Source organism: Panicum virgatum, chromosome 1K (genome assembly GCF_016808335.1).
Source record: "Panicum virgatum strain AP13 chromosome 1K, P.virgatum_v5, whole genome shotgun sequence".
Taxonomy (NCBI): domain Eukaryota; kingdom Viridiplantae; phylum Streptophyta; class Magnoliopsida; order Poales; family Poaceae; genus Panicum; species Panicum virgatum.
Window position 1 is genome coordinate 13,734,054 of NC_053136.1, and position 23,405 is coordinate 13,757,458.

Consider the following 23,405-nt stretch of genomic DNA (forward strand, 5'->3'; position numbering starts at 1 on the left):
CCCCTAGTCCTCTGTACTTCCCTTCCCTGCAGCTGTTAGCTGACAAGGACGACAGCAAACATCTTAACTTTTTCTTAGAAACATCCTAACTTTTCTATAATATTGTGTTGTGCCTACACTCGTACGTTGCTAGATGAAACAAATTCTGTTTCTAAGTGTCAGTTCTCATCATACGAATTTTTTATAAAGCTATGTAATGATAGAGGTATACAATTTCCTAAAACAAAAGTTCAAAACATTATTTAATTGAAAAGGAGCGAAACAAATTCCCCTTATGAACATTAACCCAGGCGCCCCGAGGTGCGTGTGTGCGGGGGGGGGGGGGGGGGCTGTTGGCATTCACACGGGTGACCCGTAGCAGACTTGTCACCAACTCCAGATTTTATATTTTTTTGTCTAAACTGGCTCATAGTCAAATTTATTTTGTTCCAGAATAATTTTTTAATTGTTCTAGCAATATAAAAAATTCGTTCGGGAATAAATTTTTTTTATTCCGGAACAAAAAGTAGTTATTGGGCCTTAAGCGATGGTTTGACTGACAGTAGCCCGAGCGACTCCTAACATTTGCGCCCCACGGCAGCATGTTCTTTTCTTCTGATCTTCACTAAATAGGGTGAAGGTTCTACCTGTGATTCACTGATCATCATGGTACTGTTAGTTAATATGAATCAAACGTGCCATCCATTGCAATGTTGGACTAATTGGGCTTAGCCCACCATTAGTCTAGTTTAATCAAAGAACTTCAAAGACCCACAATAGGTGCTAACTGGAAAAAGGGATTAGTACCATATGGTGTTAACACTGATGAGGTAACCAACTTAAATAGTGAGTTGTGAGATACTCACAAAAGAGAAGTTGAAAGGAGACATAAGAATCCACACATGCGTGCCGCCGTCGCCGCCGAGCCGAGCCGCCCGACGCGCCGGCCGTGGGTTGGATGGGCCAAATTTTGGCGCTCAGCCTAATAGCCAAACCCTAGCCGCCAGCAGTCCCAGGAAACCCTAGCCGCCAACTCCCAACCACCCTGTCCAGGTTCATCCTCCCCGACAGGGAGTAACGGGAAGTTCAGGAGCATGGTTAAAAGGGTGGGCGCCCATGTCTGCTGCGCTCTCTCCACTACTTCCAGACTTGCGCTAAGCTTCTACATTTCCAACCTGAGCACTACTTCTAGACTTGCGCAAGCTTCTGCATCTCCGACCTGAGCTCTCTGCGCGCACAGAGAACTCCGGCGAGCTAGCCTCCGAAACTCCATCCGTCAGCGTACCTATACGGGTAGGCGGGCAATCAAGTTTTTGGGGAGCGTCTCTTCAGGCGCGACTGCTCCATCCGCTCTCTGGCGACAACGCCACTTCCCCAACCCTCGCTGCCATGGCACAGACAAGGAGAACTACTGCTGCTGGCGCTGGAGCCGGCACCGATGCTGAAAGTGGATCTGGTGGAACTCATACCATGGGCACTGGTACTGGGTTCACCCAAGGGTATAAGCCAATATCCTCTTTGTTTAAGCATTCGATTATCACTATGGTGCTTGTTGCTTTGGTCAGTAGCACATTAGAGAATGCTTATGCTCATGTTGAGATGTTCATGTTCATGTTAGTATCTGTTGCATCGTTTTTATGGATTAAAGCATATTGCAAAATGGCTAGATATTCAACAATCCAAAAACTTGATAGGTCATTTTCAAGTGCTAGCTTTGCTGCGTCACTAAAACCGCCGCCCCTGCAAGATGGTGGGGCAAATTACATGATCTGGCGTACACGGGCTACGTTGTGGTTCACTGCTATGCACTGTGAGCACGTGATCAAGGAAAAGCGCATCGAACCTCCCCTCTCGGCTGAGGAAAAAAAGGAGGTTTGATGAGGCAGATAACTTATTCAGGGGGCTCTTCTCAATGTCCTGGCAGAGAGCATGCTCCAGGTGTACATGGACATGTCTACGGGCAAGGACATGTGGGATGTACTTGAGGCCAAGTTTGGGGTTGCCGATGCTAGCACTGAGCTATATAAGATGGAGCGGCTCTATGACTACAAGATGGTCGATGACCGATTTGTTGTAGAGCAGGCTCATGAGATACAGATGCTGGCAAAGGAACTCTCGAACATGGAGTGTGTGCTGCCTGACAAGTTTGCGGCCGGCGGTATCATCGCTAAGTTGCCACCTACTTGGTCTGGCTTTGCCACTTCTCTAAAGCACAGGAGGCAACATCCACATATACCTTCATCGTACCTTGAGGGGGCGGGATCCAGCGAGGTACTTGAACTTGTACACTGTTAGCGTTTCTTATGCCCCAATAGAATATTAATTCCGCAAGCGCACAGAATCACCATTGTAGCACTTCACCATGGAGTATTCCAGGGTATCGTATTTTTCCTCAGGGAAGCACTATGGTAAAGAGTATCGTAAATCGAAAGATAACCGTATTAGCTTAATCAACCGACTAACTAGATAGGGGTAAGCCAGAGATAGAGATAAGATAAATGGCCAGTCTATGACCGAGTAACACACAGAGGCTCAATTCCTTAGAGAGGTAGCAGCTGGGAGGACAACGAGCGAGATAAGACACCTGATACACTTATGAACTATTGAGCTAGCCTCTCTTATGGCTGGGCAGAAAACCCGAAGCCCGAAAATCGAACCCGAAAAACCCGAGCCCGAACTCGAAAAACCCGAACCCTAATCCGGGTTCCAACCCACGGTACCCAAAATTAGTACGGGTAGTCCGGGTAATGGGCCACGGTACCCGAACTACCCGAACAACCCGAAATTCAACCCAGCCCAAGTATATTTGTTCAGTAGACTTGCAGCCCGACCCACCAGACCACCAGCCCACCATGGCACCACCCTCCCTAACCCTAACCCTAGCACCCCACCCCCTGCCCCTAGGTCCCAACCCTCGCACTCCAACCCGCCGCCCGACCGTCCCCCAGAGTTACTCTCTCACTCTCCTCTGCACTCGGTGCGCAACCCTCTCTCTCTCTCTCTCTCTCCCCCACATGTCGGCGCAGCGGAGTGGAGCGACTGCGGCGGGGCGGCCCGCGCGCGTGCGGAGGCGCGGCGGCGAGGGGCGAGCGGCCGGTAGGCAGGACCAGGGGAGCGGAGACGCGCGCGGCGGCACACGGCGGCTGTGGCACGCGGCGGCGCACACAGTGGGGGAGCTCGATTCCGGCCTCCTCATCCTCCTCCCTGGCTCCCTCCTGCGGCATCCTCCTCTCTCGTCGGATTTGCGGGCGGTGGCGGCCAGATCCGTGCGGATCCGCTCTGGGCTCGAGCTCCTCGGCGTGGAGGCCATGGCCACGGGCCGCCGGCGCCACCCCCGTTCTCTCTCTCTCTCTCTCTCTCTCTCTCTCACATCCCCGCCGGTCCCGAGCGCCGCGGCGCCGACCTCGCCGGCCGCCGCTGCGCATCGACCTCGGGGGAGAGCAGAGGAGCACCGGCGGGCGGCGGCTTGCAGATTGGAGGATCTCGAGCATATCGGGTAAACCCGAACTCGAACCCGAACTTTCGGGTACCCGAAATGTCGGGTATTGATTTTTTAGAGCAAATTTCGGGTAGCATTTTTGAAAACCTGAATTTTAGAAAACCCGAAATACCTGACTCGAATTTTTTGGGTAACCCGAACGCCCACCCATAGCCTCTCTAGATCAGACTAACTATCTAACTAATCTTCGGGATGGTAGAGCTTACTTCGGCGGCCTCAGGGAAGGACTCAGACTGAGATGAGAAGGGAGTCCAACGGCAGTCGGCACTACTGCTATGAATGCACCCGAATGTAGTGGACTACGAGGGACGGACAGGGTTGTCACCACCTGCCGCCTACCACAATGGTATCGTGGGGTGGAACACACTTTCTAGCTAACATTAAGCTCAGACACCACGTCTGCACTCGGTGTTAGGATTTCTCTCGAGGCCTTCGAGAGAAATCCCCCTCAACCTAGAGCACTAACTTGAGATACTCTAGTCCGGGCGAGAAAAACCGTAAGATAGATTCCTGAATATCAGAGAGATAATTTAGCCTAAGCTAAAGGATACAACTTCCTCACTCGAGCTGAACACTCAGACTCGAGAAGATAAAAGAAAATGGAAAGTAAAACTGACTTAGAAAAGTAGAGAAGATAACTTATATTAATAACTTCGAAAGAAGGATACAAGAGCCATACCAGACTTTCGAGGACTCCGGAATCCCGAGCAAGCTCGACTCGACTCTAACTCCCAAACTGCTAATCCTACTCTGGAAAGTAAAGAGAGAATGAGCTCCAATGGTGTGTGTTATAAGTGAGGGATGAGTGATCTATTTATAGCCTTCCAGGGTCGGTTCTGAGCAGGTGAAGCACATGGCGTCGGTTGGAGGTAGTAGTGGCTGTTGTGCTTAGCTTCCACGCAAAGCCGAGACTTGAGAGACTGCAGAGTGGGGCCGACCGGCCTCCCCTAGGCCGGCCTGGGGGTGTGGCCATCTGGCCACTGCCTTCTCCTGGACATCTGTGATCACTCCTGGATGTCGGTGTAGCTTGCTTGGGTTGTACGCAGGCACATGCTAGGCCGGACGGCCTCACTCTGGCTCTCCTCGGCTCTCCGTTGCACCGATGTTACAAGTGGACGCTTGTGATCTTTCAGAGAGGTGGATTGCTGACTTGGACATATCTTTGCACTGAGTTGTGGGTCCTTTGATCCTTGTGCAAGCCTTTCAGTCTATTCGATCAAACCGACATCCAATCCTCGGCTCAGATGTACTTGAACGTGTCACATTGTCCCTGAATTGAAGACGTGGCAGTGTTTGTAGAGGTGCCAGTCCGGCTGGCCTAGGAGAGGCCGGTCGGCCTGGGATCTTGCCCAGTTTTGTCCATTTTTGTCATGTGTTCTCCTGAAATCAGAACTCATCCAAAACTTGTGGAACTTATTAGAATTAAATAAAATATGAATGAAACATAGTGTAAAGCTCGATTTATTTCCGAGAAGTTGACGGTCAGAATGTGAAATTATCGCCATCAACGCCCCCAAGCTTAATCTTTTGCTCGTCCTCGAGCAAAGCTCAAATTGAGGCTCGGTGGATCAGGAGTTGCATCAATGTTCACACCCTGCAGGTACCTTGTGCATAGCATATTACTTGTCCCGTATGTACTGAGAGTAAGTTGGCTCATACCTAAAGCTCTGGAGGATGGGGCGTATTTGTTTTCATCGCTTGGTCTTGAGCGGTTGAAGGACTGAACAACCTTCACCAGAATGTTTTCTGCTGCTCATTTAGGTTCCTAGCTCGGAGTTTTGCAGGATTTTTCAAAAGAAGATCGGGTTTTCCAATGGTACTCTCGAGTCACTCAAGGTGTATGTTCCTCACATGGGGTCGGAGTTTTGACCCTCTTTTCCCTACTTCTAAGGCTGATATGTGGAGTTTATATGTAGGGAGAGTGTTGCATACCTTGGTTACCTTTATTAATGAGCCGAATGGTGATCCATGAAGGATTGGAACTTAACCAAATTCTGATCTTGTGGAATGTCAAGGGATGGAGGGAAATGGACTCACACTTGGAAAGGGAATTTGGTCTTTTATTTGAACTCCTTGTTTGCAACTCTTTGGGAGAGTGGGATTTTCTTCTCATTTTTAACTCTTTTTTTAGAGAATGATCCCCTCTCTCTTTTGCTGATATGATTTTCATACTTTGGAGTTTCATGATGAGAAGACCTTGTATGGCATGATTGGGTATACGTGGAGACTTTGGGTGTATGACAGCGGGAGGATGGTGTCTGGCGGTGGATGTCAATCCCAGAATGGGTGGTTGACAAACCAGACATTTGAGGCTAGCAAACGATGGGTATATGAAGGAAATCGATCGGCAGATGGCAAGTTCCATTTCCTTGACGGACACACCGCTCGACAAAGCTCATGATAACACAAGATAGCTCATTTCGGTTTATATAACATGAAAGGCTCTGGATGGGTCATTATAACCATGTGGGAAACCTTCACCAAAATTTTAATTTTTGAAAGATTCCGAGGGGTTCCCTACTAGAGCAAGCAGTTTTAAATCCGGTTTGGGCTATCTCGAATCCCGCAACAACTTAGACTTTGGAAATTAAACTCATGCCTCCACTCAACCATTTTTCAGTGGAACTAAAAATGTGCCAACTAGCTCATGTACTAGGATAGTAAAAAGCTGTAAACGAGGCACATACGAGGCATGAACAAAGCAACTATTCATCATTCCAAAGCAAGAGCTTACACAGATTTCCACTCATATGAGTTTATATTTTTTATATGCGTAATTACTTATTATGGCATGGCTACTGAAAATGGTATGGATGTCGTAACTTACCTGGCGGTACGACCCCCCAAGCTTCGAAGAAGCTCAGTCCTCCTCATCAGAGTCCTGATCCTCCTCGTCGGGGTCCTCCTCTTCCTCCTCCTCGTCCTCATCGTCGTTGCCTTCTTGTTCGGGCTGCTGTTACTGCTGGGGCTGATAGTACGGCTAGGACGGTTGATGGTCCAGCCCCATGTGGATGAAGATGTTGGAGATGTCGTACTGCATCGCCGAAGTCAACCCCCAGTTCTGTTGGGTCAACTGGGTGTTGTGTGCTATGGTGTCCTGCATCTGCTGTTGCTGTGTGCCAAGTGTGGTGATCTGGCTCGAGAAGTCGGAGATGCTCCGCATGATCGGGTCCTCATAGTTGAAGCGTGCTGATGCCGAAGGACCCACCTATGGACCATAAGACGAATGCATACCTGGGGGGTAGTAGGGTCCCTGGTCACCGGCATACCCACTACTGCCGGCCTGGAATGAGCTCGGGTCGCCATAGGCATAGTACCCATATGCTTCCTCGAAGCTCATGTGCTGAGTAGATGGTCCAGGCTGCGTAGTCGTGGTGGCCGGGGGTGCTTGACGTGATGGTCCTGCTCCGGCTTGTTGGTCCAGCCGGGTTCTGCTTTGCGTCTGTGGACCTGCAACACTCCGTCATGTGGGCTCCTTCTTCTCCATCTGCAAGGTTAGGCTTTTCACCGAGTAGAGAGAGAGAGAGAGTCTCAGGCAAGAAGCTCGATCTCCCTATCATGCCCGGGATAACACATAAAGATAGAGTTTCCGGGCACATCGCGCATCATGTGCCCTTGCACAAAGTGCTCGAGGCCGATCTCGTACCTGAATGCCTCGGTCTCTGGCATGAAGGTGACCTCGGCATTGTCCATCACACCGACGTACCTCGCAATGCGAGTGACCAGGGAGGTCATATCGATGGGGCTTTTGCCAGAGATCATCTTCTACCAGTGAGTGAGCATGGTTCTGACTGGAGAGCAGCGGATTTGCTTTGCCATGGCGTACAAGTACTGCAACTCGGGCAAGCTGCAGAGACGAAGGTCTGCACCAGGGTGCACGACCATGGTGAGCCACTTGGCTAGGAACCTCAGGGTAGGATTATGGATGGAGACTATCCTGTTTTTGCTATTCACAGGTTCATTTGATATTGCACTCCACCATGAATTTCGGTCGTAACGATGTTTCTTAGCAAGCTCGTTGGGGTCAAGGATGCATCTTTTATTAAAACCCAACGCGATGCTAAAGTCTTTTAGTTTCATTACGAATTGTTCATTCAAGAGACGGAAATAACCTTTAGTTTCAGCACCGGTTTCTTCAATGGCAAGAGAAATCAGAAACTCCATGATTAAGAGTTGCGATGTCGGCTAAGTTCTCCCATCCGACGGCTTTGAGGGCATTGTTCATGTCCTGCTTGAGTCCTGTTTTTATGAGGAAGTGAGTTTCGAACCTCTTGCCATGGCCAAAATTTGGCTTCTTCAGTAGCTCCAGGGCCTCCTGTTTGTAGTCGTTCTTGACGGCAATCTGCTCGACCATCGTCAAAACCCTGATGCGGAGACAGGGTTTTGGGACTGCTGGAGGTTCTTCTTTTTCTCGGGACACATTTGTATGGTGACCGGAGTCGACTGACATAGCATCCCGCGAGGAGGATGAACTCCGTGAACTCCTCGAGCTCTTGGAGAAGGTCCTCTTTATCTTTTCTTTAGCCTTCACGAACATGGTTCCTGCAAAATGTTAGCACACACAATACCCGAAGGATATGACAATTAAGAAGAAGGTTAGACGTTCTTGCGGGGCGTTACACCACCGCAAACATTCGTCATTCAGCGTTCCATGACTTTATTCAAGGGAAATATTTTTGGTGTTTTCTTGGTTTAAGAACTTCACTAAGCACTATAGAATTTTATTTGTTTTTAGTTGAGATAGCACTTGAGTTCTCCACTTGATTAGCTCAAAAGAACTTAATTAAGCAAAGGAACTCAGAAAAGGGAGAGGAGATGGACGAGCTCGGGCTGAGGCAAGCAAACTTGAGCTTCTGGTGCACTGAGGAGCGTCGCCATTGTCGATTTTTATAGAGGGGCATAGGGGCCAGGCCGGCCGGCCTGGGGTATGCCGGTCTGCTCCTCCTTGGCGCAGAACGAGCCACGCTGGGTGGTAGTGCAACTTTCGGTGGTGAGGGGATGCGAACGGCGCAGGGAGGCCAGCCGGCCTGACCCTGGCACGTTTCGTGCTCGTCTTTTTCCTTTGCTCCATGTGCACGCAATGCTCCCCAATCCTTGTTGCTCCTGACCAGATGAGGCAAGGTGGGGCCGGCCGGCCTAGGCGGGGCCAGCCGGCCTAACATTTGTCCGAAATTTTTTGTGAAGCTCTTTTGAATGCAGAGTTTTGGAATTCAAACATGCTTTGGCTCAAAAACAAATATGCTTATGTAGAGATGAAGTAAAGTCTTATGCAAGGAAAATTAAACTACCCTATATGCAATGTGATGATGGATACGTACCAAGAACCTCATGGCGTGGGCTCAGGTTTTGAGTCCGGAGCGGGACTCTCCTTTCCTTTGGTCCATTTGTCGTCGCTGGGTGGAGTTCCTGACGACGACCCTTTCTTCCGCCACACCTTCTTGGGTGTGGGTTGTGATTCGACCCCTTTCTTTTCCGATTCCATAAACTTCTTATGCTGAATTCTTCGTCTCGCATTTCTGTGGTTGTGAAGCTTGATTTGCTTCGCCTCCTCTTGAATCCATAGACTTTCTATGTATTCAATGAGGGCTTCGATAGGTGGGATGGACGGCTTCTATGGCTCTTTTTTTGGATTTCTTTTTTTTGGTTGATCGCTTTGACTTGAGAACATTGTTTGACCTTCGGCTTGAAGACGAATGTCTCCTTCTGACCATTGATGTTGAGCTGAATTTCTCCAGCTCCCACATTTATACTTGCGTTTGCGGTGCTCAAGAATAGCCTCCCAAGAATGAGAGGTGTCTTGGTGTCAACTTCCATGTTGAGGATGACGAAGTCGACAGGAATAAGGAAATTCCGAATTTTCACCGGAATATTCTCCGCTACTCCCTCGGGATAGCGAACCAATTGGTCCGCTAGCTGCAAACACATGGCAGTAGGGGCAAGTGCATGATGGTTAAGGCAGTCATAGACTACCTTGGGCATGACGCTGACACTTGCTCCAAGTCGCATAGAGTGTTTGAGAAATGTTGGATCCCAATTGAACATGTGATGGTTGGGGAGCCTGGGCCCTTCTTCTTCACCAGGAGAGGGTTGAGTATAGCAGCACTACACTCTTCTGTTAACTGCACGACCTCGGTGGTGGGCAGCGCTCTCTTGTTTCCAAGAATATATTTGATATACTTGGCATACGTAGGCACCTGCATAGCATCAAGAAGCGGTATATTGACATATAGCTTCTTTATTACCTCAATGAACTTGCCGAATTGTTCGTTTGGCCACCGGCTTCCTTATCCGCTCCGAAAACGGTAAGGCAGTTGTATCATGGTAATCCCGTGAAGTTCTAGGGGGTTCCACGGGGTCTTCCTGGGCTGCAATTGTGTTGGAGTCGACGGCCTCCTCTTGTTTTTCTTCTTCAGCATCAGCATGGCTGGCGGATGCGGCTTTCCGTCGAGTTCCTGCATCCTGTGGGAAAGGTGGCTCTCGTGTGGCTCAACCACGCGTAGTCACCTCATTAACGTTTTCCTTCGAGGGAACTTCCGGTTGCCCGGGCAGTTTCCCTGTGTTAGTGTTAGGACAAGATGAGGCTAGCTGAGCTATCTGAGTTTCTATCATCTTGTTAAAGCTCAACTGGTTTCTAATAACAGAGCTAAAGCCCTCTAGTTGCGAGGCCAAAGATTCCAAAACCTTGTCATTAGTAAGAAACTTCTTGCTAATGTTGTCATTTATTTGCTTTTGGCCGTAAACTAGGTCTTTTAATGAAGGCTGAAAATTGTTATTAAAGTTCCTACCTTGCTGATTTCTGAAGGGGTGTTTGGGCTTTGAGTTCCAACCTTGCTGAGGACGGAATCCCGAGTTGGGATTGTTGTTGTTGGTGCCAACGAAGTTCGCGTCCTCTTGAGTTGGGGGGCACGACGTGCCCGAGTTCCCAGTCTCGCCACATGTTTCACATGTCATTCGAGACTCTGAAACCTAGTTAACCTCCTTGTGCGGAGATTCCAGTTTCTTCATAAGAAGGTCCATCTTGGCAGTCAGCATATCGATACTGTCAATTTAGTGCATGCCCCTCGGACGGGCTGGCTGCTTGTCACCTCTCCAACTCTGGTTGGAGGCTATCTTGTCGATAAGCGTCTTCGCTCCCGCAACATCGAGAGAGAGAAAGGAACCATCTGCTGCTGCATCTACGTGGTCCTTGGCTTGCTGATTCAGGCCATGGAAGAAGTTTTGAATAATCAGCCATTCCTCCATGCCGTGGTGTGGGCAGGCTTGTATGTACTCCTGTAGACTTTCCCAGGCCTCTGGGATGGTCTCATCCGGTAGTTGCTGGATACCGGAGATTCTGTTCCGGAGGGCATTGGTCTTGCCCACCGGGAAGTATTTTTCCAGGAATGCATTTGAACATGCTTCCCATATTGTGAAAGCCTCCTTGTTGGAGTAGAACCACGTCTTGGCCTTCCCAAGCAATGAGAACGGGAATAGCCGAAGGCGGACGACATCCATCATAGTACCCTTGGGGTTGATGGTGTTACTCACCTCCAGGAAATTCTGGAGATGGGCATTGGCATCCTCGGATGCCTTTCCACAGAATGGACTTGCTTGAACCATGTTCACTAGTCTAGTCTTCAGCTCAAAGCCGTCATTGCCGGCTTGGTCTTGGTTGAACCCAGTAGGCATATGGCTCCTGGACGGGGCCGAGAACTGACGAAGAGTCTTCTGAGCCATGGGTGATGAGGCTGAAGTGCATGGAGAAGTAATAGGCCAAGTGAGTCTTTTCAGAGGTGGGACGACGCGGCGTCTCACAATTCTCCCAATTCTTTCTGGATTCGGATTGATGTTACTTGGTAGGTCAAAACCGGTCCTGCACTGCTCTGCGACAATCAAAAAGATAGAGAGAGCAATGGTAAGCCCGCTAAGATTAGCGGTGACAAACTAGTGAAGTTTATCAAACTATTTACGATATCTTTAGCCAATTGCTTCCCCGGCAATGGCGCCAGAAATGCTTGTTGGCGTTTCTTATGCCCTAATAGAATATTAATTCCGCAAGCGCACAGAATCACCGCTGTAGCACTTCACCATGGAGTATTCCAGGGTATCGTATTTTTCCTCAGGGAAGCACTATGGTAAAGAGTATCGTAAATCAAATGATAACTGTACTAGCTTAAACAACCGACTGACTAGACGGGGGTAAGCCAGATATTGAGATAAGATAAATGGCCAGTCTATGATCAAGTGACACACGGAGGCTCAACTCCTTAGAGAGGTAGTAGCTGGAAGGACAACGAGCGAGATAAGACACCTGATACACTTCTGAACTATCGAGCTAGCCTCTCTAGATCAGACTAACTAATCTTCGGGAAGATAGAGCTTACTTCGGCGGCCTCAGGGAAGGACTCAGACTGAGATGAGAAGGAAGTCCAACGACAGTCGGCACTACTACTATGAAAGCACCCGAATGTGGTGGACTACGAGGGACGGACAGGGCTGTCACCACCTGCCACCTACCACAACAGTACCATGGGGTGGGATACATTTTCTAGCTAACACTAAGCTCAGACACCACGTCTGCACTCGGTGTTAGGATTTCTCTCGAGGCCTTCGAGAGAAATCCCCCTCAACCTAGAGCACAAACTTCAGATACTCTAGTCCGGGCGAGAAAATCTGTAAGATAGATTCCCGAATATCAGAGAAATAATTTAGCCTAAGCTAAAGGATACAACTTCCGCACTCGAGCTGAATACTCAGACTTGAGAAGATAAAAGAAAGCGGAAAGTAAAGTTGACTCAGAAAAGTAGAGAAGATAACTTATATTAATAACTTCGAAATAAGAATACAAGAGCTATACTAGACTTCCGAGGACTCCGAAATCCCGAGCAAGCTCGACTCGACTCTAACTCCCAAACTGTTAATCCTACTCTAGAAAGTAAAGAGAGAATGAGCTCCAATGGTGTGTGTTATAAGTGAGGGATGAGTGATCTATTTGTAACCTTCCAGGGTCAGTTTTGAGCGGGTGAAGCACGTGGCGTCGGTTGGAGGCGGTTGTGGCAGTTGTGCTTAGCTTCCACGCGAAGCCGGGACTTGAGAGGCTACAGAGTGGGGCCGGCCGGCCTGGGGGTGTGGCCATCTGGCCAACGCCTTCTCTTGGACGTCTGTGATCACTTCTGGACGTCGGTGTAGCTTGCTTGGATTGTACACAGGCACGTGCTAGGCTGGCCGGCCTAGGGGAGGCCGACCGGCCTCACTCTGGCACTCCTCGGCCCTCCGTTGCACCGACGTTACAAGTGGACGTTTGTGATCTTTCAGGGAGGTGGATTGCTGACTTGGACATGTCTTTACACTGAGTTGTGGGTCCTTTGATCTTTGTGCAAGTTTTTCGGTCTATTCGATCAAACCGACATCCAATCCTCGGCTCAGATGTACTTGAACGTGTCACATTGTCCCTGGATCGAAGACGTGGCAGTGTTTGTAGAGGTGCCAGGCCGGCTGGCCTGGGAGAGGTGTAATACTTTGCCGAGTGGGATCTGTCTTTTGCCGAGTGTAACAGACACTCGGCAAAGTTTGGAAGTCCGGTAGTGTTGGTGCTGTTTCTTGTCTTTTGGATGGTTCTTGGGATCATATGCTTCATCTCAACTTTCCCATGCTAGTCTACTCATACCAACTACCATTACCATTCAGATGTGCATAGAGTTGGTTTTCCTGTCACTCATTGAGTTCCATCAGTTACCATCTTTAATGAACTTGTACACGAGAGCTTGTTTTGGATTGTAGTCATGTAAGATTTTCATGCCACTTGCTTGCATCGGAATCTCTTGTAGAAGAGACCATGTTATGCATCATAGTCAGAATGTCAGATTACCAGCAAGTAGGATTTTCGTGCCACTTGTTTGCACTGGAATCATGTAGACAGTTTAACTTACCTGTAAACAATCGAGGGGAATAATATATGGTAGGCATAGCATAAAAGTGAGTCATATATCTTAGTTTGCTCAGAGACTTGTTGACTAAAGAAACGAATAACCATTTTATAGCACAACATTATTCGTATCAACTAATTATGAATTCAAACTACATGCATGTGGTGGACTCAACTAAGTACTGATTCAGCACATGACGGAAGTTCCTACCTCTGTAAATTGTGATATGGTAGCAGATGGCTAGATGCACCTTGTTACATTTTTAGGTATTGTATCATTGTGTGTCCGCACAATTTATAGGTATTAGGTAGTCTTTCAAATTGGTGTCGTGCTATATATTATGCTGCTTGATATGCTCTGGTGTTTTCTTCTAAAAAAGGTTTGTTTTTGTTTGCAAGGAATTGGCAGGCAAATAATCTAAATGAGACACATTTTGGTGACTTTTAATTGTTTGCACTCAACAAATATCAATAAACAAATATGTTTCTCCCATGTTATCTGTTTTGTATTGATTATGCTGATATTCACCTCTTCTTTCACTTCGCTTTACCTATTACTGATTTAGTTATTTTTCTTGCAGGATCCTTATTTAGTACTGACAGGCCCTACACGTGCTGTTGTGCTGATGGATCCTATCACCATAGAGGTTAAGCTGTTAGTGAAGGGCACTGATGAATCTGAGGATAAACTCTTAAGCTATCTAGCTGTGGAACCCTCTATCCATGGTACGCTCTATTCAGAGCTGCTTAATAGGGATTACCGTAGCAAGCTTAGCACTCTGGAGTTTACACTTGGACATATTATTGTTGGAGTTGATCTCCAGGGCCCGATCCAAAGATCGGGCCGTGCCTCTTGATCACACCCTGATCGGGGGTGTCCAGCCCATATGGCTGGTGGGCCCCCGTCGCCCGTGCTATAAAGAACAGGAGAGGGGTCGAGGCACAGACACCCAAGATGACCGCCACCACGATGACCGGATCCACCACCTCCGACGGTCTGCACCTCCTACACCTTTCTCTCCCTCTGTCTCTCTCTCTCTTGTAGATTAGGGATGAACACTTGTTTACTACTCAGAATATGTTCCCCATACCCGATTTGTATGGCTAGTCACGATCTTGTACAGAGACTGAGAGTTTATGAATCTAACATTGGTATCAAAGCGATCTAGTGCATAGACCGGGTAGTTTTGGGGATGAATCTAAGAAAGAAATCTAGAATCGATCACGAATCGAAGAATCAGAGGCGAAATCGACCTCGAAAAGAAAAGAAAATTCAAGAACCCTAACCCTAGACCAACCGCAGAACCAAGAACAGAGAACACCGGGGGAACTTACCTCTCTCGGCCGCAGCCGCTCGCTGGCGTGCGGTGCAGAACAGGCGGCCGCCGCTCGCCATTGCGCATGCGCGCGCAGGGGGGCCGCTCTGCAGAACAGGGGTGCCGCCCGCGGCCACCTTGGCGGCCGCGCGCTCACCCTCAGGCGAGCGCGCGTGCCGGCGAGGCAGCCGCGGAAGCGCCGCCGCCTTCCCTGGCGCCGGCCGTCGCCGGCGTCACCGTCGCTCCGAGAGCCGTCGGCCCAGATCCGGAAAAAAGGGGAAGGACGTGGGAAGAAAAGAAAGAAGGGCGGCTCGGCGGCGTTAGGCCGTGTCGGCGCAGCCTCTCCCCGGCGCCGGCCACCACCGGCGGCGCCGCCGTTAACTGCGGCGAGAAAGACGGGGGAGGAGAAATAATGGCTAGGGTTTCCTGGATCGCCGGTCGGCTCCGGGTTTTGCTCCGCCGAGGGCGGCTCCCAGCCGTCGGATTCGATCCGACGGCCAGGGTGCGGTCGCCGGCCAAGCGGGCCACAACCGGCCCAAGAGGGAGCCGGCGGGTGGCCAGATTCCCGGCCCAGGCCTAGGTTACGGCCTGGGCGCGGGGGAGAGGCCGCGCAGCTAAGGTTTTGGGCCAAAAGTGGCTGCGGGCCCAATGAACAGTACAAGAAACGCCTTTTCTTTTATTTTCAGAAGCTTTTTGAATATGAATTCTTTGATGAATTTCATTAGAATTTAAACTCTGTAAATAAATGTACCAATGTGTATTATTTATAGAGCAGAAAATTACGAAATGTGCTTCTGAATATTAAGAATTTTAGATGTTTCCGCTGCAAAGAATTATTTTGTCTCTATGTTAATTTGAACCAACAGGATAATTAATATAGAGGCATATAGAATTTCGTTTTTTTTAATTCAGAAATTTTGTAAATTATGATATTGTAATTTCTGAGCAAAGTTGATATTGCAATATTATAATTGTGCCCAGAAATTTTATGTATTTTCTCTATCTCTGCCCAAAGGTGATTTAGACTTAATACACAGAATAATGTGAATTTGAATTTTGAATATAGATTTTTTTTTCTTTTCCTTGAACATAGAATTTTGTGAATTATGATATTGTAATTTCTGACCAAAGTTGATGTTACAATATTATAATTTTGTCCAGAAATTTTATGCATTTTTTCTATCTCTGCCCAAAGGTATTTTAGATTTGATGCACAGAATATTGTATGTTTGAATTTTGACCAAAGTTAAATTTAAACATGCCATTATTGTTATCTTGAATTTGTACTCAAATTCCTGAATTTTGTGATCCAATGCTATGTCATATGTGAACGTCATTCCAGAATTAAATGGCCAGAACTATGGGAAATGATTTTCAGAAGTTACGAATTGCTCTGACGATGGCTAATATAGATTCGGCCATCATAATGCCAGCACCAGAAGAACCAGAAAACCCAGTAAGGGCTCAGAACGAAGCAGATGATGCATGGGCCATTCGAGAGAAAGACCATGACATTGCTTGAAAAATGGGATATTCAGCAGACACGTTGGTATATTTCAAACCGCAAGTGCCTAATGATTATCAGAGGTTCCATTTCAGATGGAATAAGAATGGCAATCCCAGAATGTGCCACCGCTACTGAGTATCTAGCAATGGTGAAGAGTCAGTTCACCGACTCTTCCTAGGCTTATGCTGCCACTTTGTCTGAGCAGCTTATGACTAAGAAATATGCTGGCGGTGGAATAAGAGAATATATTCTAGAAATGAGCCACATGGCAAACAAGCTTAAGACAATGAACATGTCTCTTCCAGATGCCTTTGTTATTCAGCTGGTGTTCAAGTCTATTCCCAAGGACTTTTCGACTTTTCATGTCAATTATAACACTCAGCCAGAAAATAGGAACGTTGAGAAATTGTTCACCATGTGCAATCAAAAGTGGATAGACTCAAAGGCCGCCAATGGAGGTGAGCTTGTCTTCTATGTTCAGCAGAAAAACAAGAACTATCAAAATAATAAGAAACTTTTCCCACCTAGTACAAATTAGAAGGAATATGAAAAGTCGTTTTGGTGATGGCAAGTGTGATATACAGTTTAATAAAGAATGTGTTGGTCTTGCCTTCCGACAAGACAAGATATACTTGTTTTCATTATCAGAGAATGTCAATGTTGCAAGTTCTAAGAATAAGAATTCTTCCTCATAAGAGAATGTTACAAAGAAACGGAATCGAATTGATGCAATCTCGTCGAAATTATGGCACTATCGTTTAGTCCATATTTCGAGGGGGAGAATAGAGCGCTTAGTGAAAGCATCAATTTTTCCGCCATTGGAATTTTCAGAATTAGAACAATGTATTGATTGCATTAAAGAAAATTTGCTAAGAAACAAAAGAACGATTGGAAGCATTTGATAAATTCGAGATATTTAAAGCAGAAATAGAAAATCAACATGATTTAAAGATCAAAATAGTAAGATCCGACTATGGGGCGGAGTACTACGGTCGGCACACCCCATATGACCAAGTTCCTGAACCTTTTTGCGAGGTTCCTTATGGAAAATGGCATAGTTGCCCAGTATTCTACACCGGGCGAGCCTCAGCAGAACGGAGTAGCAGAAAGAAAAAACCATACCCTCATGGATATGATTAGAAGTATGATGAGCTACTCCACACTACCGATTAACTTGTGGATGGAGGCGTTAAAAACCGCTATCTACATTCTTAATCGTGTGCCAAGTAAGTCGGTGCTGAAAACACCGTATGAATTATGGGCAGGAAGAGAACCCTCGCTTAATCACTTTCGTGTGTGGGGCTGTCCAGCTGAGGCTAAGGTATTTAATGCAAACATTGGGAAACTAGATCCCAAGACAGTCAGTTGCCATTTTATTGGCTATCCAGAAAAGTCTAAGGGATATCGTTTCTACTATCCCGACAGACACATGAAGTTTATAGAAACAAGACACGCTGCCTTCTTAGAAGATCAGATGATCAGGGGGAGCATAGTAGCCAGAAAAATCGACCTTGAGGAGAAGCGGGTATACGTTCCCACTCCGATGATTCAAGAACCTTATTTCTCGTTACCTGTGGTTGTGGCACCGATAGAGCAGGAAACTGTAGTGCCAACACCTGCTATCAGTCTACCTGACGTTGCAGTGCAAGAAACTGCGGTGCCACCACCTGTTGTTGGTTCTCCTAGCTTGGCATTAAATGGAAATGAGGACCCTGTTCCTCAGGACCAAGTAGAACCCATTGCCATGGATGAGGGGGAGTAACAACAGCCTCCTGTGCAAGAAATACCAGTCGCAGTGGCCCCGAGAAGGTCACAAAAAACTAGAAAACCAGCTATTTTTAAAGACTATGAAGTCTATCATAGTGAAGAAATATAGAATGAGGGTGATCCCACCTCTTTTGAAGAAGCCATGAAAAGCGTCAATTCATCCAAATGGTTTGCAGCCATGGAAGATGAAATGAGATCCATGAATACCAATAAAGTTTGAGACTTAGAAGAAATTCCCAAAGGAGCCAAAATAGTAGGCTGCAAGTGGGTCTACAAAACGAAATGTGACTCCAAAGGGAACATAGAAAGATATAAAGCGCGGCTCGTGGCAAAAGGCTTCACGCAAAGAGAAGGAATAGATTACAATGAGACATTCTCTCCGGTCTCATGTAAAGACTCTTTCAGAATAATAATGGCCTTAGTGGCACATAATGATTTAGAATTGCATCAGATGGATGTGAAAACGGCATTTCTAAATGGGGATTTGTATGAAGATGTCTACATGGCACAGCCCAAAGGTTTTGTCATGGAAGGCAAAGAAAATTTAGGATGCCGCTTGAGAAAATCGATTTATGGCTTGAAGAAAGCCTCGAGGCAGTGGTACTTGAAATTTGATGAAACAATTAGAAAGTTTGAATTTAAAGAAAATGAAGAGGACAATTGTATTTATGCGAAGTTCAAGAACGGAAAATTTATTTTCCTCATCTTGTATGTGGATGACATTCTGCTAGCTAGTAGTGATGTTAATCTACTACTGGAGACAAAGAAATTCTTGTCCTCGAAATTTGATATGAAAGATCTTGGTGAAGCTTCGTTCGTCTTAGGAATTGAGATTCACCGAGATAGAAGAAGAGGGGTTTTAGGATTATCACAGAAATCATACTTAGAAAAGATATTAAAGAAATACGGTATGCATGCGAGCAAGTCCACACCTGCTCCAATAGTCAAGGGCAACAGTTTCGGGAAACATCAGTGTCCCAAGAACCAGTATGAGCTCGAGCAAATGAAGGCAGTGCCTTATGCTTCGGCTGTCGGAAGCTTACAGTATGCACAAGTGTGCACACGCCCTGACTTAAGTTTCGTTACCGGGGTACTTGGCAGATACCAGAGTAATCCAGGCATAGAGCACTAGAAAATGGTAAAGAAAGCTTTGTGCTATGTGAGGGGCACAACTGGCCTCATGTTAACATATAGAAAATCAGAAACTTTAGAAATAGAAGGGTATTCAGATTTAGATTTTGCAGGAGATGCAGATGATAGAAAGTCCACATCTGGATACATCTTCACTCTTGTAAAAGGAGCAATATCGTGGAAAAGCTCCAAACAGACAGTTACAGCATCCTCCACGATGTATGCTGAATTTGTGGCATGTTATGAGGCCTCGGGGCAGGTCACATGGCTAAAGAAATTCGTACCCGGATTGAAAGTGGTCGACAGCATAGAAAAAACACTAAAATTATACTGCGGCAACGAGTCTGCAGTATTTTGTGCTCATAACAACAAGTCGAGTGGTGCTGCCAAACACATCGACATTAAGTTTTATGTTGTTATGGAGCAGGTCCAGGATCAAACGATTTGTCTAGAACATGTCAGAACAAGCAAGATGTTAGCGGATCCGCTTACAAAAGGCCTACCACCCAAAGTGTTCAGAGAACACTTAGCTGGCATGGGTTTAAGGGAAAGCCTATAATTCCTGGACAAAGAAGGCCCTAGAATAAGACTCTGTCTCAGACCGGAAAGGTGATTGTGGCTGTTAATCTGATGGTAATAACTTTCATAACGAGGCACGCCCTATACACTGATCTGCAATGAGATGGACCAACTCAGATACAGAACAAAAATAAGAACAATGAGAGATCAAGGGGGAGAATGTTGGAGTTGATCTCCAGGGCCCGATCCAAAGATCGGGCCGTGCCTCTTGATCACACCCTGATCGGGGGTGTCCAGCCCATATGGCTGGTGGGCCCCCGTCGCCCGTGCTATAAAGAACAGGAGAGGGGTCGAGGCACAGACACCCAAGATGACCGCCACCACGATGACCGGATCCACCACCTCCGACGGTCTGCGCCTCCTACACCTTTCTCTCCCTCTGTCTCTCTCTCTCTCTTGTAGATTAGGGATGAACACTTGTTTACTACTCAGAATATGTTCCCCATACCCGATTTGTATGGCTAGTCACGATCTTGTACAGAAACTGAGAGTTTATGAATCTAACAATTATGGCCTCTGTGGAGGCCACAATATTTCTGCGAGTCACTGATGGGTCATGGCCAGATGGTTTTTCTGGTAGATTTGTTACCCGCACCGCCAGTATTGATCAAGAAATGGTCCTCCTACTTCATTCTGGAGACAAAATAGTTCCTTGTACTGATGATGGGGATCTGAAGCTTTTGCGACGTGTTGCTACTGTCGAAGTTAATGGAAAGCTGCAAGTTTCTGTTAAGGCATGGAAAGTTGATAACAGTGGTAAGAATAAAGACAAGATTTCCATGCCCAAAGAAGCCGATGATATCTCAGTAGAAAAAGAAGCGGTTTTCACACAAAAAAAAACTGGCAGAAGCGATGATACGCTTGACATTGGCTTCTGCAAAATAAAAGTTACTGTCGCCTGGTCACTTATTTGTCGTGGTCTTTTTTAGTGCTTATTTCTTGTTGGAAGTACTTATATTATATGATATTGGCGGCACAATGGTATGCTACATAATGTTTAGGAGCTGTTGCCTTTGAAGTGTTATTTATGTCTAAAATAAACCAGGCTTTTGTTGGGTGGGTGCCTCAGACCTGCAGTCTGTTCAATTGTTCAGGCCTGTTGTATCCATAATGGGCTAAGACCTCAACGTGTTGTGCGAATGCCTACATTTGTGTATGAGTTTTCAGTTAATTTATGTATAGAAACATGTGTTTTGCCTTCTTATATGATCCGACGGTGCTCCTGCCTAATTTTCCAAAACAAAACAAAAAAAAACTCCCAATGAATTTAGCTGGGACGAGCGGCCGCCGGCGACCTGAGCCTCTACCTTCCCATCGTTCGTGCGCTGTTGGTTCCCATTGAGGCAGAGGCATGGCGCTGGCTGACGAGTTCTGTTCACCTGCGTTCACGTGCGCCGCCCGCTACCGCCTACGCTTTCGAATTGCGCGCAAACCTCCACCCCTTCCTCCACCATGCCCCTTCGATGCCCAACTCTGCATGGCCAAATGTGGCCTGAATCAGTAGAGAACATCGTCGCAACTGTTGCTTGCTATGCGCACAAAATGTTGAGAGAAACAACTCACAATGGCCGCCGTGTTAGGAGGCCTCCTATGTAGGAGTAGTATCTTCTGGAATGTATTAAGTGTATGTAATCTTTAATACATCAACATCCCAGCATGTACACGTGTAGCCGCAGTTTCTATATATCCATCTTCCACAAGATCTTGGCTTACCCACAATTCCTATTCATCTTTCACAAGATCTTGGCTTACCCACAATTCCTATCCACCTTTTATGAGATCTTGGCTTATCCACTTTTCAGTGTTTGAGATTCGTACAAAACAATTACATTCATTGGATTGCACCCAAACCTTGCTGCCCTGCTCTCTCTCTGGCCGTGTTTGGTTGCCTGTGAAAAATTTTCGCGAAAACTTTTCGCCCCTTTGACCACTAATTAGAGGTATCAAATAAAGTGTAATTATAAAATCACCTCCACAACTATGATATTGTAGCAGTTGCTGTAGTTAATGAAGACTTGACCGATTAGAGGATGATGTAACATTACTGTTGCAAATTATGAATTAATTAGACTCATTAGATTCAGCTCGCAAAGTTGCATCTATTTGCGAAAATATTTTATAAATAAACTTCATTTAGTGCTCTATGCATACATTCATTTTTTTTAAAAAAAAATTGATGGGCAACCAAACATGGCATCTCTCTCACCTCTTTCTGCCGCGGTGCCGCCCCACCCACTGGCCGCCCGCCGCCGCTCCCTGGCCACGGTGCTCGCGGCGCCCACCGCGCCTCCTTCCCCACCAACGCGTGATGTTTAACACCCCAGGTGTTAAGCGCCTATTTAATGCTAATGACAGTATTAAGTATTAGGTTTCTGGAAGATCTAGTTCTCTTATGGGCGCTGGATCTTGGATTGATGCATGCGATTCCATTGTTTTTGACTTTTGAGCACATGATCGATCGATCGGCTTCAATCGTCAGGCTTCAGTAGTAGGTCTTGTTTAGATGTAAAAATTTTACACCAAAAAATGTCGCATCGAATGTTAGAAAACACTGTCACAGTTTGCTTGTAAATTGCAAGATGAATCTAATGAACCTAATTAAATCATGATTAGACACTAAATTGATACAATAAAGCTACAGTAAACATATGCTAATGATGAATTAATTAGGCTCATTAGACTCGTCTCGCAGGTTACAGATGAGTTCTGTAATTAGTTTTGTGATTAGTCTATATTTAATAATTCAAATGTGAAAAGATTTTTTTTCAAAAAATTTACACGCGCGGTGCATCTTGTTGGGATCTCTGCTTTGTAGAAGCCCAGACAGGGAGCATGAACAGTAAGAAAGGTTGTAATGAAAGTAGGTGTCGAACTCTCCAATAATGATCAGAAAATTCAACCCCTTACACTGTGGAGAGAGGGGGCTATTTATACCCCTAGCCCTCGGCCAGGTTTTCCTAAATTACCCCCTCCCAACTCACTTACAGCTCACCCTCAGCCGGTTCCGGGGTAAAATTACAAGGTGAGAGGTTCACAAATCCGACATTCTCACATACTCGGGAGGTGTACAAATCCGACCTTCTTACATATTCACATTTTACTCACGTCTTCAGCCGACAAAGGTTACAATAACCTTCGGGCACCTCCGGGAGTTTGGGCCATGAAGGTTCCATCAACGATCGACCAGCCGTCATCCTCGTTCCCGGCCGCGGGCTCTTTTCTCGAATGTCTTGATCTTCGAGTTTATGCTTCTGGGTGGCCGTTTGTCACCTTCGGCGCGGTGGAAGCGGTACCCTTCGGACCGAAGGCCTTGGTGTTTGCGCTTGCGCTTCTGGGCAACCATCCGTTACCTTCGGCCTTCAGAAGGTGTTATCCTTCGGCCCGAAGGTCATGGTTTTTGAGTTTGCGCTTCTTAGTGTTCATCCGATACCTTCGGGTATGCTTGGCTCCATTTCGTTGTGGCCCTGCAAACAGGTTAGGGAGCATTTCTGAGGGTGAGGGCTTGACCCGAAGGTCCAATCCCCAACAGTAGCCCCTCGAGGGCGAGGTCCGAAGCCGACGGTCCGAACCCTTGTTAATGAAGAAGATTGCGTGTAACCTTCGGGAACTCCCGAGGAAAAACGTCTCTCGAACCATCGGCTGCAACGGCCGGTTTTTGTTTTATACGTGTCGTTCTCTGATTGCGCCGCTTGGGCTGCCGGCTCCTCGGTTTTACCGCTGGAA

General features: G+C 46.9%; 1 protein-coding gene across 1 annotated transcript; it reads left to right on the forward strand.

Annotated features, from left to right (window-relative positions):
• Positions 1–11,192: 11,192 nt before the first annotated feature.
• Positions 11,193–20,750, forward strand: LOC120652807. The gene is made up of 3 exons (XM_039930740.1): positions 11,193–11,234; positions 13,964–14,182; positions 20,189–20,750. The coding sequence occupies exons 1-3, from the start codon at positions 11,193–11,195 to the stop codon at positions 20,609–20,611; spliced, it is 684 nt and encodes a 227-aa protein (XP_039786674.1). The 3' UTR covers positions 20,612–20,750.
• Positions 20,751–23,405: the final 2,655 nt, after the last annotated feature.